Here is a 15,495-nt window from a genome sequence, read left to right on the forward strand (position 1 = left end):
GGGCACAGGGGAAGTCTAGAGGTGGGACACAGGGGAAGTCTAGAGGTGGATACAGGACACAGGGGAAGTCTAGAGGTGGACACAGGGGAAGTCTAGAGGTGGACACAGGACACAGGGGAAGTCTAGAGGTGGATAAAGGGAACAGGGGAAGTCTAGAGGTGGATACAGGGAACAGGGGAAGTCTAGAGGTGGACACAGGAACCAGGGGAAGTCTAGAGGTGGACACAGCGAACAGGGGAAGTCTAGAGGTGGAAACAGGACACAGGGGAAGTCTAGAGGTGGACACAGGGGAAGTCTAGAGGTGGAAACAGGACACAGGGAAGTCTAGAGGTGGACACAGGACACAGGGGAAGTCTAGAGGTGGACACAGGGGAAGTCTAGAGGTGGAAACAGGACACAGGGGAAGTCTAGAGGTGGACACAGGGGAAGTCTAGAGGTGGAAACAGGACACAGGGGAAGTCTAGAGGTGGATACAGGGCACAGGGGAAGTCTAGAGGTGGACACAGGACACAGGGGAAGTCTAGAGGTGGACACAGGGACCAGGGGAAGTCTAGAGGTGGACACAGGACACAGGTTGAAGTCTAGAGGTGGACACAGGACACAGGGGAAGTCTAGAGGTGGACACAGGGGAAGTCTAGAGGTGGAAACAGGACACAGGGGAAGTCTAGAGGTGGAAACAGGACACAGGGGAAGTCTAGAGGTGGAAACAGGACACAGGGGAAGTCTAGAGGTGGAAACAGGACACAGGGGAAGTCTAGAGGTGGACACAGGGGAAGTCTAGAGGTGGAAACAGGACACAGGGGAAGTCTAGAGGTGGACACAGGGGAAGTCTAGAGGTAGATACAGGACACAGGGGAAGTCTAGAGGTGGGCACAGGGGAAGTCTAGAGGTGGACACAGGGGAAGTCTAGAGGTGGATACAGGACACAGGGGAAGTCTAGAGGTGGACACAGGGGAAGTCTAGAGGTGGAAACAGGACACAGGGGAAGTCTAGAGGTGGACACAGGACACAGGGGAAGTCTAGATGTGGACACAGGACACAGGGGTAGTCTAGAGGTGGATACTGGGGAAGCCTAGAGGTGGACACAGGGACCAGGGGAAGTCTAGAGGTGGACACAGGGAACAGGGGAAGTCTAGAGGTGCATACAGGGAACAGGGGAAGTCTAGAGGTGGACACAGGACACAGGGGAAGTCTAGAGGTGGAAACAGGACACAGGGGAAGTCTAGAGGTGGACACAGGGGAAGTCTAGAGGTGGATACAGGGAACAGGGGAAGTCTAGAGGTGGACACAGGGACCAGGGGAAGTCTAGAGGACGACACAGGGAACAGGGGAAGTCTAGAGGTGGATACAGGGAACAGGGGAAGTCTAGAGGTTGACACAGGACACAGGGGAAGTCTAGAGGTGGACACAGGGGAAGTCTAGAGGTGGACACAGGGGAAGTCTAGAGGTGGATACAGGGAAAAGGGGAAGTCTAGAGGTGGATACATGGAACAGGGGAAGTCTAGAGGTGGATACAGGGAACAGGGGAAGTCTAGAGGTGGACACAGGGAACAGGGGAAGTCTAGAGGTGGAAACAGGGAACAGGGGAAGTCTAGAGGTGGACACAGGGGAAGTCTAGAGGTGGATACATGGAATAGGGGAAGTCTAGAGGTGGATACAGGGAACAGGGGAAGTCTAGAGGTGGACACAGGGACCAGGGGAAGTCTAGAGGTGGACACAGGGAACAGGGGAAGTCTAGAGGTGGATATAGGGAACAGGGGAAGTCTAGAGGTGGACACAGGACACAGGGGAAGTCTAGAGGTGGACACAGGGGAAGTCTAGAGGTGGATACAGGGAAAAGGGGAAGTCTAGAGGTGGACACAGGGTAAGTCTAGAGGTGGAAAAAGGACACAGGGGAAGTCTAGAGTTGGACACAGGGGAAGTCTAGAGGTGGAAACAGGACACAGGGGAAGTCTAGAGGTGGATACAGAACACAGGGGAAGTCTAGAGGTGGACACAGGGAACAGGAGAAGTCTAGAGGTGGATACAGGGAACAGGGGAAGTCTAGAGGTGGACACAGGACACAGGGGAAGTCTAGAGGTGGACACAGGGGAAGTCTAGAGGTGGACACAGGGGAAGCCTAGAGGTGGACACAGGGACCAGGGGAAGTCTAGAGGTGGACACAGGGAACAGAGGAAGTCTAGAGGTGGATACAGGGACCAGGGGAAGTCTAGAGGTGGACACAGGGACCAGGGGAAGTCTAGAGGTGGACACAGGGAACAGGGGAAGTCTAGAGGTGGATATAGGGAACAGGGGAAGTCTAGAGGTGGAAACAGGACACAGGGGAAGTCTAGAGGTGAAAACAGGACACAGGGGAAGTCTAGAGGTGGACACAGGGGAAGTCTAGAGGTGGATACATGGAATAGGGGAAGTCTAGAGGTGGATACAGGGAACAGGGGAAGTCTAGAGGTGGACACAGGGAACAGGGGAAGTCTAGAGGTGGACACAGGGACCAGGGGAAGTCTAGAGGTGGACACAGGGAACAGGGGAAGTCTAGAGGTGGATATAGGGAACAGGGGAAGTCTGAGGTGGACACAGGACACAGGGGAAGTCTAGAGGTGGACACAGTGGAAGTCTAGAGGTGGATACAGGACACGGGGGAAGTCTAGAGGTGGACACAGGACACAGGGGAAGTCTAGAGGTGGACACAGGGGAAGTCTAGAGGTGGAAACAGGGAACAGGGGAAGTCTAGAGGTGGACACAGGACACAGGGGAAGTCTAGAGGTGGACACAGTGGAAGTCTAGAGGTGGATACAGGACACGGGGGAAGTCTAGAGGTGGACACAGGACACAGGGGAAGTCTAGAGGTGGACACAGGGGAAGTCTAGAGGTGGAAACAGGGAACAGGGGAAGTCTAGAGGTGGACACAGGACACAGGGGAAGTCTAGAGGTGGACACAGGGGAAGTCTAGAGGTGGACACAAGGAACAGGAGAAGTCTAGAGGTGGATACAGGGAACAGGGGAAGTCTAGAGGTGGACACAGGACACAGGGGAAGTCTAGAGGTGGACACAGGGGAAGTCTAGAGGTGGATACTGGGGAAGCCTAGAGGTGGACACAGGGACCAGGGGAAGTCTAGAGGTGGACACAGGGAATAGGGGAAGTCTAGAGGTGCATACAGGGAACAGGGGAAGTCTAGAGGTGGACACAGGACACAGGGGAAGTCTAGAGGTGGAAACAGGACACAGGGGAAGTCTAGAGGTGGACACAGGGGAAGTCTAGAGGTGGATACAGGGAAAAGGGGAAGTCTAGAGGTGGATACAGGGAACAGGGGAAGTCTAGAGGTGGATACAGGGAACAGGGGAAGTCTAGAGGTTGACACAGGACACAGGGGAAGTCTAGAGGTGGACACAGGGGAAGTCTAGAGGTGGACACAGGGGAAGTCTAGAGGTGGATACAGGGAAAAGGGGAAGTCTAGAGGTGGATACAGGGAACAGGGGAGGTCTAGAGGTGGATACATGGAACAGGGGAAGTCTAGAGATGGATACAGGGAACAGGGTAAGTCTAGAGGTGGAAAAAGGACACAGGGGAAGTCTAGAGGTGGACACAGGGGAAGTCTAGAGGTGGAAACAGGACACAGGGGAAGTCTAGAGGTGGATACAGAACACAGGGGAAGTCTAGAGGTGGACACAGGGAACAGGAGAAGTCTAGAGGTGGATACAGGGAACAGGGGAAGTCTAGAGGTGGACACAGGACACAGGGGAAGTCTAGAGGTGGACACAGGGGAAGCCTAGAGGTGGACACAGGGACCAGGGGAAGTCTAGAGGTGGACACAGGGAACAGAGGAAGTCTAGAGGTGGATACAGGGACCAGGGGAAGTCTAGAGGTGGACACAGGGACCAGGGGAAGTCTAGAGGTGGACACAGGGAACAGGGGAAGTCTAGAGGTGGATATAGGGAACAGGGGAAGTCTAGAGGTGGAAACAGGACACAGGGGAAGTCTAGAGGTGAAAACAGGACACAGGGGAAGTCTAGAGGTGGACACAGGGGAAGTCTAGAGGTGGATACATGGAATAGGGGAAGTCTAGAGGTGGATACAGGGAACAGGGGAAGTCTAGAGGTGGACACAGGGAACAGGGGAAGTCTAGAGGTGGACACAGGGACCAGGGGAAGTCTAGAGGTGGACACAGGGAACAGGGGAAGTCTAGAGGTGGATATAGGGAACAGGGGAAGTCTAGAGGTGGACACAGGACACAGGGGAAGTCTAGAGGTGGACACAGGGGAAGTCTAGAGGTGGACACAGGGACCAGGGGAAGTCTAGAGGTGGACACAGGGAACAGGGGAAGTCTAGAGGTGGATACAGGGAACAGGGGAAGTCTAGAGGTGGACACAGGACACAGGGGAAGTCTAGAGGTGGACACAGGACACAGGGGAAGTCTAGAGGTGGATAAAGGGAACAGGGGAAGTCTAGAGGTGGATACAGGGAACAGGGGAAGTCTAGAGGTGGACACAGGAACCAGGGGAAGTCTAGAGGTGGACACAGCGAACAGGGGAAGTCTAGAGGTGGAAACAGGACACAGGGGAAGTCTAGAGGTGGACACAGGGGAAGTCTAGAGGTGGAAACAGGACACAGGGGAAGTCTAGAGGTGGACACAGGACACAGGGGAAGTCTAGAGGTGGACACAGGGGAAGTCTAGAGGTGGAAACAGGACACATGGGAAGTCTAGAGGTGGACACAGGGGAAGTCTAGAGGTGGAAACAGGACACAGGGGAAGTCTAGAGGTGGATACAGGGCACAGGGGAAGTCTAGAGGTGGACACAGGACACAGGGGAAGTCTAGAGGTGGACACAGGGACCAGGGGAAGTCTAGAGGTGGACACAGGACACAGGTTGAAGTCTAGAGGTGGACACAGGACACAGGGGAAGTCTAGAGGTGGACACAGGGGAAGTCTAGAGGTGGAAACAGGACACAGGGGAAGTCTAGAGGTGGAAACAGGACACAGGGGAAGTCTAGAGGTGGAAACAGGACACAGGGGAAGTCTAGAGGTGGAAACAGGACACAGGGGAAGTCTAGAGGTGGACACAGGGGAAGTCTAGAGGTGGAAACAGGACACAGGGGAAGTCTAGAGGTGGACACAGGGGAAGTCTAGAGGTAGATACAGGACACAGGGGAAGTCTAGAGGTGGGCACAGGGGAAGTCTAGAGGTGGACACAGGGGAAGTCTAGAGGTGGATACAGGACACAGGGGAAGTCTAGAGGTGGACACAGGGGAAGTCTAGAGGTGGAAACAGGACACAGGGGAAGTCTAGAGGTGGACACAGGACACAGGGGAAGTCTAGATGTGGACACAGGACACAGGGGTAGTCTAGAGGTGGATACTGGGGAAGCCTAGAGGTGGACACAGGGACCAGGGGAAGTCTAGAGGTGGACACAGGGAACAGGGGAAGTCTAGAGGTGCATACAGGGAACAGGGGAAGTCTAGAGGTGGACACAGGACACAGGGGAAGTCTAGAGGTGGAAACAGGACACAGGGGAAGTCTAGAGGTGGACACAGGGGAAGTCTAGAGGTGGATACAGGGAACAGGGGAAGTCTAGAGGTGGACACAGGGACCAGGGGAAGTCTAGAGGTGGACACAGGGAACAGGGGAAGTCTAGAGGTGCATACAGGGAACAGGGGAAGTCTAGAGGTGGACACAGGACACAGGGGAAGTCTAGAGGTGGAAACAGGACACAGGGGAAGTCTAGAGGTGGACACAGGGGAAGTCTAGAGGTGGATACAGGGAACAGGGGAAGTCTAGAGGTGGACACAGGGACCAGGGGAAGTCTAGAGGACGACACAGGGAACAGGGGAAGTCTAGAGGTGGATACAGGGAACAGGGGAAGTCTAGAGGTTGACACAGGACACAGGGGAAGTCTAGAGGTGGACACAGGGGAAGTCTAGAGGTGGACACAGGGGAAGTCTAGAGGTGGATACAGGGAAAAGGGGAAGTCTAGAGGTGGATACATGGAACAGGGGAAGTCTAGAGGTGGATACAGGGAACAGGGGAAGTCTAGAGGTGGACACAGGGAACAGGGGAAGTCTAGAGGTGGAAACAGGGAACAGGGGAAGTCTAGAGGTGGACACAGGGGAAGTCTAGAGGTGGATACATGGAATAGGGGAAGTCTAGAGGTGGATACAGGGAACAGGGGAAGTCTAGAGGTGGACACAGGGACCAGGGGAAGTCTAGAGGTGGACACAGGGAACAGGGGAAGTCTAGAGGTGGATATAGGGAACAGGGGAAGTCTAGAGGTGGACACAGGACACAGGGGAAGTCTAGAGGTGGACACAGGGGAAGTCTAGAGGTGGACTCAGGGACCAGGGGAAGTCTAGAGGTGGACACAGGGAACAGGGGAAGTCTAGAGGTGGATACAGGGAACAGGTGAAGTCTAGAGGTGGACACAGGACACAGGGGAAGTCTAGAGGTGGACACAGGACACAGGGGAAGTCTAGAGGTGGATAAAGGGAACAGGGGAAGTCTAGAGGTGGATACAGGGAACAGGGGAAGTCTAGAGGTGGACACAGGAACCAGGGGAAGTCTAGAGCTGGACACAGCGAACAGGGGAAGTCTAGAGGTGGAAACAGGACACAGGGGAAGTCTAGAGGTGGACACAGGGGAAGTCTAGAGGTGGAAACAGGACACAGGGGAAGTCTAGAGGTGGACACAGGACACAGGGGAAGTCTAGAGGTGGACACAGGGGAAGTCTAGAGGTGGACACAGGGGAAGTCTAGAGGTGGAAACAGGACACAGGGGAAGTCTAGAGGTGGAAACAGGACACAGGGGAAGTCTAGAGGTGGATACAGGGCACAGGGGAAGTCTAGAGGTGGACACAGGACACAGGGGAAGTCTAGAGGTGGACACAGGGACCAGGGGAAGTCTAGAGGTGGACACAGGACACAGGGGAAGTCTAGAGGTGGACACAGGACACAGGGGAAGTCTAGAGGTGGACACAGGGGAAGTCTAGAGGTGGAAACAGGACACAGGGGAAGTCTAGAGGTGGAAACAGGACACAGGGGAAGTCTAGAGGTGGAACCAGGACACAGGGGAAGTCTAGAGGTGGAAACAGGACACTGGGGAAGTCTAGAGGTGGACACAGGGGAAGTCTAGAGGTGGAAACAGGACACAGGGGAAGTCTAGAGGTAGATACAGGACACAGGGGATGTCTAGAGGTGGGCACAGGGGAAGTCTAGAGGTGGACACAGGGGAAGTCTAGAGGTGGATACAGGACACAGGGGAAGTCTAGAGGTGGACACAGGGGAAGTCTAGAGGTGGAAACAGGACACATGGGAAGTCTAGAGGTGGACACAGGACACAGGGGAAGTCTAGAGGTGGACACAGGCGACAGGGGAAGTCTAGAGGTGGACACAGGACACAGGGGAAGTCTAGAGGTGGATAAAGGGAACAGGGGAAGTCTAGAGGTGGATACAGGGAACAGGGGAAGTCTAGAGGTGGACACAGGAACCAGGGGAAGTCTAGAGGTGGACACAGCGAACAGGGGAAGTCTAGTGGTGGAAACAGGACACAGGGGAAGTCTAGAGGTGGACACAGGGGAAGTCTAGAGGTGGAAACAGGACGCAGGGGAAGTCTAGAGGTGGACACAGGACACAGGGGAAGTCTAGAGGTGGACACAGGGGAAGTCTAGAGGTGGAAACAGGACACAGGGGAAGTCTAGAGGTGGACACAGGGGAAGTCTAGAGGTGGAAACAGGACACAGGGGAAGTCTAGAGGTGGATACAGGGCACAGGGGAAGTCTAGAGGTGGACACAGGACACAGGGGAAGTCTAGAGGTGGACACAGGGACCAGGGGAAGTCTAGAGGTGGACACAGGACACAGGGGAAGTCTAGAGGTGGACACAGGACACAGGGGAACTCTAGAGGTGGAAACAGGACACAGGGGAAGTCTAGAGGTGGACACAGGGGAAGTCTAGAGGTGGAAACAGGCCACAGGGGAAGTCTAGAGGTGGACACAGGGGAAGTCTAGAGGTAGATACAGGACACAGGGGAAGTCTAGAGGTGGGCACAGGGGAAGTCTAGAGGTGGACACAGGGGAAGTCTAGAGGTGGATACAGGACACAGGGGAAGTCTAGAGGTGGACACAGGGGAAGTCTAGAGGTGGAAACAGGACACAGGGGAAGTCTAGAGGTGGACACAGGACACAGGGGAAGTCTAGATGTGGACACAGGACACAGGGGTAGTCTAGAGGTGGATACTGGACACAGGGGAAGTCTAGAGGTGGAAACAGGACACAGGGGAAGTCTAGAGGTGGAAACAGGGGAAGTCTAGAGGTGGATACAGGGACCAGGGGAAGTTTAGAGGTGGATACAGGACACAGGGGAAGTCTAGAGGTGGACACAGGGAACAGGGGACATCTAGAGGTGGACACAGGACACAGGGGAAGTCTAGAGGTGGACACAGGGAACAGGGGAAGTCTAGAGGTGGACACAGGACACAGGGGAATTCTAGAGGTGGACACAGGGAACAGGGGAAGTCTAGAGGTGGACACAGGACACAGGGGAAGTCTAGAGGTGGACACAGGGGAAGTCTAGAGGTGGACACAGGACACAGGGGAAGTCTATTGGTGGATATAGGCGAAGTCTAGAGGTAGATACAGGACAGTGAAGGCAGAATGACATTTCTGCAGTCTTAATCTGGATTAATCCGTCATGAGGACATACACACACAGTGAGGATTGCTACCGGTGTCAACTAGTACACACAGGAACTACTCTGGCTGTACGCCCACTCTCTCTCCGTACTCTCTGTCTGTCTTGGTGAAAGACTAGGGAATGACAGTCATCCTGTGAGCCATCCTGTGAACATGCTGGGTCTGACTGACAGACAGACAAACACTGGCTAGACACAGAGTAATGGACACCTTCGAGGAAAAGGCCAGACTCCTGTAATCTCTGTCAGTGATACAGAACAGGAAGACTCCTGGTTCAATCAGAGAACACACGTCAGTTATCCAGTGACCACACATTATCTCTCCGTCATTGCTTCACATGACATCAAAATGGCGTCACAGACGAGACAGGGGCTCAGCACATTGAATGAGCAGTACTCAAATCAAATCAAATGTATTTATATAGCCCTTCGTACATCAGCTGATATCTCAAAGTGCTGTACAGAAACCCAGCCTAAAACCCCAAACAGCAAGCAATGCAGGTGTTGAAGCACGTTGGCTAGGAAAAACTCCCTAAAAAGGCCAAAACCTAGGAAGAAACCTAGCGAGGAACCAGGCTATGAGGGGTGGGCAGTCCTCTTCTGGCTGTGCCGGGTGGAGATTATAACAGAACATGGCCAAGATGTTCAAATGTTCATAAATGACCAGCATTGTCAAATAATAGGTCTGGGACAGGTAGCACGTCCGGTGAACAGGTCAGGATTCCATAGCCGCAGGCAGAACAGTTGAAACTGGAACAGCAGCACGGCCAGGTGGACTTGGGACAGCAAGGAGTCATCATGCCAGGTAGTCCTGAGGCATGGTCCAAGGGCTCAGGTCCTCCGAGAGAGAGAAAGAAAGAGAGAAAGAGAGAATTAGAGAGAGCATACTTAAATTCACACAGGACACCGGATAAGACAGGAGAAGTACTCCAGATATAACAAACTGACCCTAGCCCCCCGACACATCAATTACTGCAGCATAAATACTGGAGGCTGAGACAGGAGGGATCAGGAGACACTGTGGCCCCATCCGATGATACCCCCGGACAGGGCCAAACAGGAAGGATATAACCCCACCCACTTTGCCAAAGCATAGCCCCCACACCACTAGAGGGATGTCTTCAACCACCAACTTACCATCCTGAGACAAGGCCGAGTATAGCCCACAAAGATCTCCGGCACGACACAACCCAAGGGGGGGCGCCAACCCAGGCAGGAAGATCACATCAGTGACTCAACCCAGTCAAGTGACTTGGCATGGAAGAGCACCAGTAAGCCAGTGACTCAGCCCCTGTAATAGGGTTAGAGGCAGAGAATCCCAGTGGAAAGAGGGGAACCGGCCAGGCAGAGACAGCAAGGGCGGTTCGTTGCTCCAGAGCCTTTCCGTTCACCTTCACACTCCTGGGCCAGACTACACTCAATCATATGACCCACTGAAGAGATGAGTCTCCATAAAGACTTAAAGGTTGAGACCAAGTCTGCGTCTCTCACATGGGTAGGCAGACCATTCTATAAAAATGGAGCTCTATAGGAGAAAGCCCTGCCTCCAGCTGTTTGCTTAGAAATTCTAGGGACAATTAGGAGGCCTGCTTCTTGCGACCGTAGCATACGTGTAGGTATGTACGGCAGGACCAAATCAGAGAGATAGGTAGGAGCAAGCCCATGTAATTTTTTATTTTATTTATTTATTTCACCTTTATTTAACCAGGTAGGCTAGTTGAGAACACCTTTATTTAACCAGGTAGGCTAGTTGAGAACACCTTTATTTAACCAGGTAGGCTAGTTGAGAACAAGTTCTCATTTGCAACTGCGAACGGGCCAAGATGAAGCATAGCAGTGTGAACAGACAACACAGAGTTACACATGGAGTAAACAATTAACAAGTCAATAACACAGTAGAAAAAAAGGGGAGTCTATATACATTGTGTGCAAAAGGCATGAGGAGGTAGGAGAATAATTACAATTTTGCAGATTAACACTGGAGTGATAAATGATCAGATGGTCATGTACAGGTAGAGATATTGGTGTGCAAAAGAGCAGAAAAGTAAATAAATAAAAACAGTACGGGGATGAGGTAGGTAAAAATGGGTGGGCTATTTACCAATAGACTATGTACAGCTCAGTACATAGTATGGGTTGGTTGTCACAGTGTTTACCATTAGTTTTCCTGTGGTAACCAGTATGGGTTGGTTGTCACAGTGTTTACCACAGGAAAACTAATGGTAAACACTGTGACAACCAACCCATACTGGTTACCACATTAAAACTAATAGTAAACACTGTGACAACCAACCCATACTGGTTACTACAGGAAAACTAATGGTAAACACTGTGACAACCAACCCATACTGGTTACTACAGGAAAACTAATGGTAAACACTGTGACAACCAACCCATACTGGTTACCACAGGAAAACTAATGGTAAACACTGTGACAACCAACCCATACTGGTTACCACAGGAAAACTAATGGTAAACACTGTGACAACCAACCCATACTGGTTACCACAGGAAAACTAATGGTAAACACTGTGACAACCAACCCATACTGGTTACCACAGGAAAACTAATGGTACTAACCAACCCATACTGGTTACCACAGGAAAACTAATGGTAAACACTGTGACAACCAACCCATACTGGTTACCACAGGAAAACTAATGGTAAACACTGTGACAACCAACCCATACTGGTTACCACAGGAAAACTAATGGTACTAACCAACCCATAATGTGTGACATCCAACTCCACTATGGAGCTGGTTACCACAGGTGGACAGAGAGTGTTTGGTGACTGATATCTCCATGTTAGATTAAGATAGGTCTGTCTGGTGTCTGATGTACAGGTTGGACAGGTCTGTCTGATGTACAGTTTGGACAGGTCTGTCTGGTGTACAGTTTAGACATGTCTGTCTGGTGTACAGTTTGGACAGGTCTGTCTGGTGTACAGTTTAGACAGGTCTGTCTGGTGTACAGTTTGGACATGTCTGTCTGGTGTACAGTTTAGACAGGTCTGTCTGGTGTACAGTTTGGACAGGTCTGTCTAGTGTACAGTTTGGACAGGTCTGTCTGGTGTCTGGTGTACAGTTTGGGCAGGTCTGTCTGGTGTACAGTTTGGACAGGTCTGTCTGGTGTCTGATGTTCAATTTAGACAGGTCTGTCTGGTGTCTGATTTTCAGTTTGGACAGGTCTGTCTGGTGTACAGGTTGGACAGGTCTGTCTGGTGTACAGTTTGGACAGGTCTGTCTGGTGTACAGTTTGGACAGGTCTGTCTGGTGTCTGATGTTCAGGTTGGACAGGTCTCTCTGGTGTCTGGTGTACAGTTTGGACAGGTCTGTCTAGTGTACAGTTTGGACAGGTCTGTCTGGTGTCTGGTGTACAGTTTGGGCAGGTCTGTCTGGTGTACAGTTTGGACAGGTCTGTCTGGTGTCTGATGTTCAATTTAGACAGGTCTGTCTGGTGTCTGATTTTCAGTTTGGACAGGTCTGTCTGGTGTACAGGTTGGACAGGTCTGTCTGGTGTACAGTTTGGACAGGTCTGTCTGGTGTACAGTTTGGACAGGTCTGTCTGGTGTCTGATGTTCAGGTTGGACAGGTCTCTCTGGTGTCTGGTGTACAGGTTGGACAGGTCTGTCTGGTGTCTGATGTACAGGTTGGACAGGTCTGTCTGTTGTCTGATGTACAGTTTGCATGGAAAGTGTTCAACTACATTTCCCTAGTCATGCTGAGGCATAATTGAGGACATTTGAAGTTTGACCCTCCAATATGTTTTCTCTCTTCCAGGTCCAGCATGAGGCCTTGCACATCTGTTCACCAGGAGAGAGAGCCCTGTCACAAGAGATAGAGTCCTTCCACCACAGCTACTGAGGCCTTATCTAACACTGTATCAGGACCATTCTGCAGAGGAACCACCATTAATACCAACCTGACAGTTTCAGTTGTCTGGAGTAAAGGATCAGAAGTCATTGAGAGCAAGACAGAGTCCCTGCCAAGAATTATGCCAATATAGCCTCCTCAGTATCTCCAGCAGACAACCACTCTAGAGGTGCTAACGTAGTTCCTCTCCAGCAGTAACCATGGACGACCATTGGCAGAACAATGTGAACCAGCAGGGCACTGAGATCCCCACCTACGGGGAGGGAGGTGGCCAGGAGTACCCCTACCAGGCTGACTTCCCCCAGCAGGAGGGTGGGGGGGACGAGGATGCTAGGAGTGATGCCACGGAAGGTCACGATGAGGATGCAGAGGCGATGTACGAAGGAGAGTACCAGGGGATCCCCCACCCTGACGAGATCAAGGCGGCCCAGCGGGCAGCCAGGGCCGAGGCCAGGAAGAAGGCCAGGCTGGCAGCAGCGATGCCGGATGAGGAGGACCTGGCAGAACAGTACGAGAACATCATGGAGGACTGTGGGCACGGTCGTTTCCAGTGGACCCTGTTTATCGTGCTGGGCATGGCGCTGATGGCGGATGGCGTGGACGGATTTGTGGTGGGCTTTGTGTTGCCTAGCGCCGAGAAGGACATGTGCATATCCAACGCCAACAAGGGCATGCTGGGTAAGTCACAGTTAAAAGTTATTTGGGGGCGGGTCAATAAAACCTGTTGTTATGGAACACCTTCTGAGAATGGTTCTTCTAAACTGGTTAAAACTTCTTTGGGGGCGGTACTTTGACATCTGGATGAAAAGCCCAAAGTAAACTGCCTGCTACTCAGGCCCAGAAGCTAGGATATGCATATCATTGCCTGCTACTCAGGCCCAGAAGCTAGGATATGCATATAATTGGTAGATTTGGATAGAAAACACTCTAAAGTATAACAGAACTGAAATGGCAGGCAAAACCCTGAGGACAAACCACCCCCCCCCCCAAGAAATTCACCATAACAAATCAAATCAAATCAAATGTATTTATATAGCCCTTCTTACATCAGCTGATATCTCAAAGTGCTGTACAGAAACCCAGCCTAAAACCCCAAACAGCAAGCAATGCAGGTGTAGAAACACTGATTTCAATGGCTGGCATTTTTATTATAGGGAAAAATCCTCCCTGATTGCAGTTCCTAGGGCTTCCACTAGATGTCAACAGTCTTTAGAAAGAGTTTCAGGCAGTTTTTTGGGAAAATTAGGGAGAAGAAATCATTTTTCCAAGGGCTCCCATTTTGGCTGTATTGTTTCCATGCCCATGGCCGAGATAGCGGGTTCTTTTTGTTTATCTCCGGTAAAGACAATATGATTCTCCATTTTAAATTGTATTGTTTCTTTGCGTATTAGGGTACCTAAGGATTGATTATAAACGTTGATTGACTTGTTTGGATAAGTTTATTGGTAACGTTTGGGATTCATTTTGTATGCATTTTGACCGATGGAAACGAGTGGATTATTGACTGAAGCGCGCCAGCTAAACTGAGTTTTTATGGATATAAAAAAGAAATGTATCGAACAAAAGGACCATTTGTAACAGACCTTTTGGAGTGCCAACAGAAGAAGAACTTCAAAGGTAAGGCATTTATTATATCGTTATTTCTGACTGTTGTGTCGCCACCTGCCTGGATGGAAAGGATTGTTATGCAATTGTATGGTGGGGGGCTGTCCTCAGATAATCACATGGTTTGCTTTCGCCGTAAATCCTTTTTGAAATCTGAAACCGCGGCTGGATTAACAAGAAGTTAAGCTTTATTTTGACATATTGCATGTGTATTTTCAACAATGTTAAATATTTACAATTGTGTAGTTTGAATTTGGCGCCCTGCACTTTCACCGGATGTTGGTCAGGTGGGACGGTAGCGTCCCATCTAGCCTAGAGAGATTTTAAGATAGTCTCTACATACTAATAGATATACTGTATTGGACAGACTGCTGCCTGCTTCCACCTGATAGAAAGTATACCACTGGATGTTGTGGCAGCTATTTACTGCCAGTATCACAGCATCACAACAGAAACATTACAGCATCCTGCTGGAGTCAACAGTGACAGCTACACAGACTAATGATTCAGCTGGCAGTCAACTCACCTGGCACCTGGCCTGTGTCCTGCCTGTGTCCGGCCTGTGTCTGGCCTGTGTCTGGCCTGTGTCCTGCCTGTGTCCAGCCTGTGTCCGGCCTGTGTCTGGCCTGTGTCCGGCCTGTGTCTGGCCTGTTTCCGACCTGTGTCCGGCCTGTGTCTGGCCTGTGTCCTGCCTGTGTCCGGCCTGTGTCCTGCCTGTGTCCGGCCTGTGTCCGGCCTGTGTCTGGCCTGTGTCTGGCCTGTGTCCGACCTGTGTCTGGCCTGTGTCCGACCTGTGTCAGGCCTGTGTCTGGCCTATTTCCGACCTGTGTCCGGCCTGTGTCCGGCCTGTGTCCGGCCTGTGTCCGGCCTGTGTCCGGCCTGTGTCTGGCCTGTGTCTGGCCTGTGTCCGGCCTGTGTCTGGCCTGTTTCCGACCTGTGTCCGGCCTGTGTCCGGCCTGTGTCTGGCCTGTGTCCGGCCTGTGTCTGGCCTGTGTCCGGCCTGTGTCCGGCCTGTGTCCAGCCAATCAGAGAGTCTGCCCTGTAGTTTCAACTGTTCTGCCTGCCGCTATGGAACCCTGACCTGTTCACCGGACGTGCTACCTGTCCCAGACCTGCTGTTTTCAACTCTCTAGAGACAGCAGGAGCGGTAGAGATACTCTTAATGATCGGCTATGAAAAGCCAACTGACATTTACTCCTGAGGTGCTGACTTGCTGCACCCTCAACAACTACTGTGATTATTATGATTCGACCATGCTGGTCATTTATGAACATTTGAACATCTTGGCCATGTTCTGTTATAATCTCCACCTGGCACAGCCAGAAGAGGACTGGCCACC

The 15,495-nt window shown here is 51.7% G+C and overlaps 1 protein-coding gene across 1 annotated transcript in view; it reads left to right on the plus strand.

The window, feature by feature from the left end:
• The window catches only part of LOC109886518 (synaptic vesicle glycoprotein 2B-like), a 75,207-nt gene that overhangs the window by 28,684 nt on the left and 31,028 nt on the right, over positions 1–15,495 (plus strand). The window contains exon 2 of the mRNA XM_031812356.1: positions 12,459–13,229. Within this exon, the coding sequence (XP_031668216.1) occupies positions 12,752–13,229 (478 nt within the window). The 5' untranslated portion in view covers positions 12,459–12,751. The remainder of the gene's footprint in view (positions 1–12,458; positions 13,230–15,495) is intronic.

Source organism: Oncorhynchus kisutch, unplaced genomic scaffold, assembly GCF_002021735.2.
Source record: "Oncorhynchus kisutch isolate 150728-3 unplaced genomic scaffold, Okis_V2 Okis03b-Okis08b_hom, whole genome shotgun sequence".
NCBI classification, from domain to species: domain Eukaryota; kingdom Metazoa; phylum Chordata; class Actinopteri; order Salmoniformes; family Salmonidae; genus Oncorhynchus; species Oncorhynchus kisutch.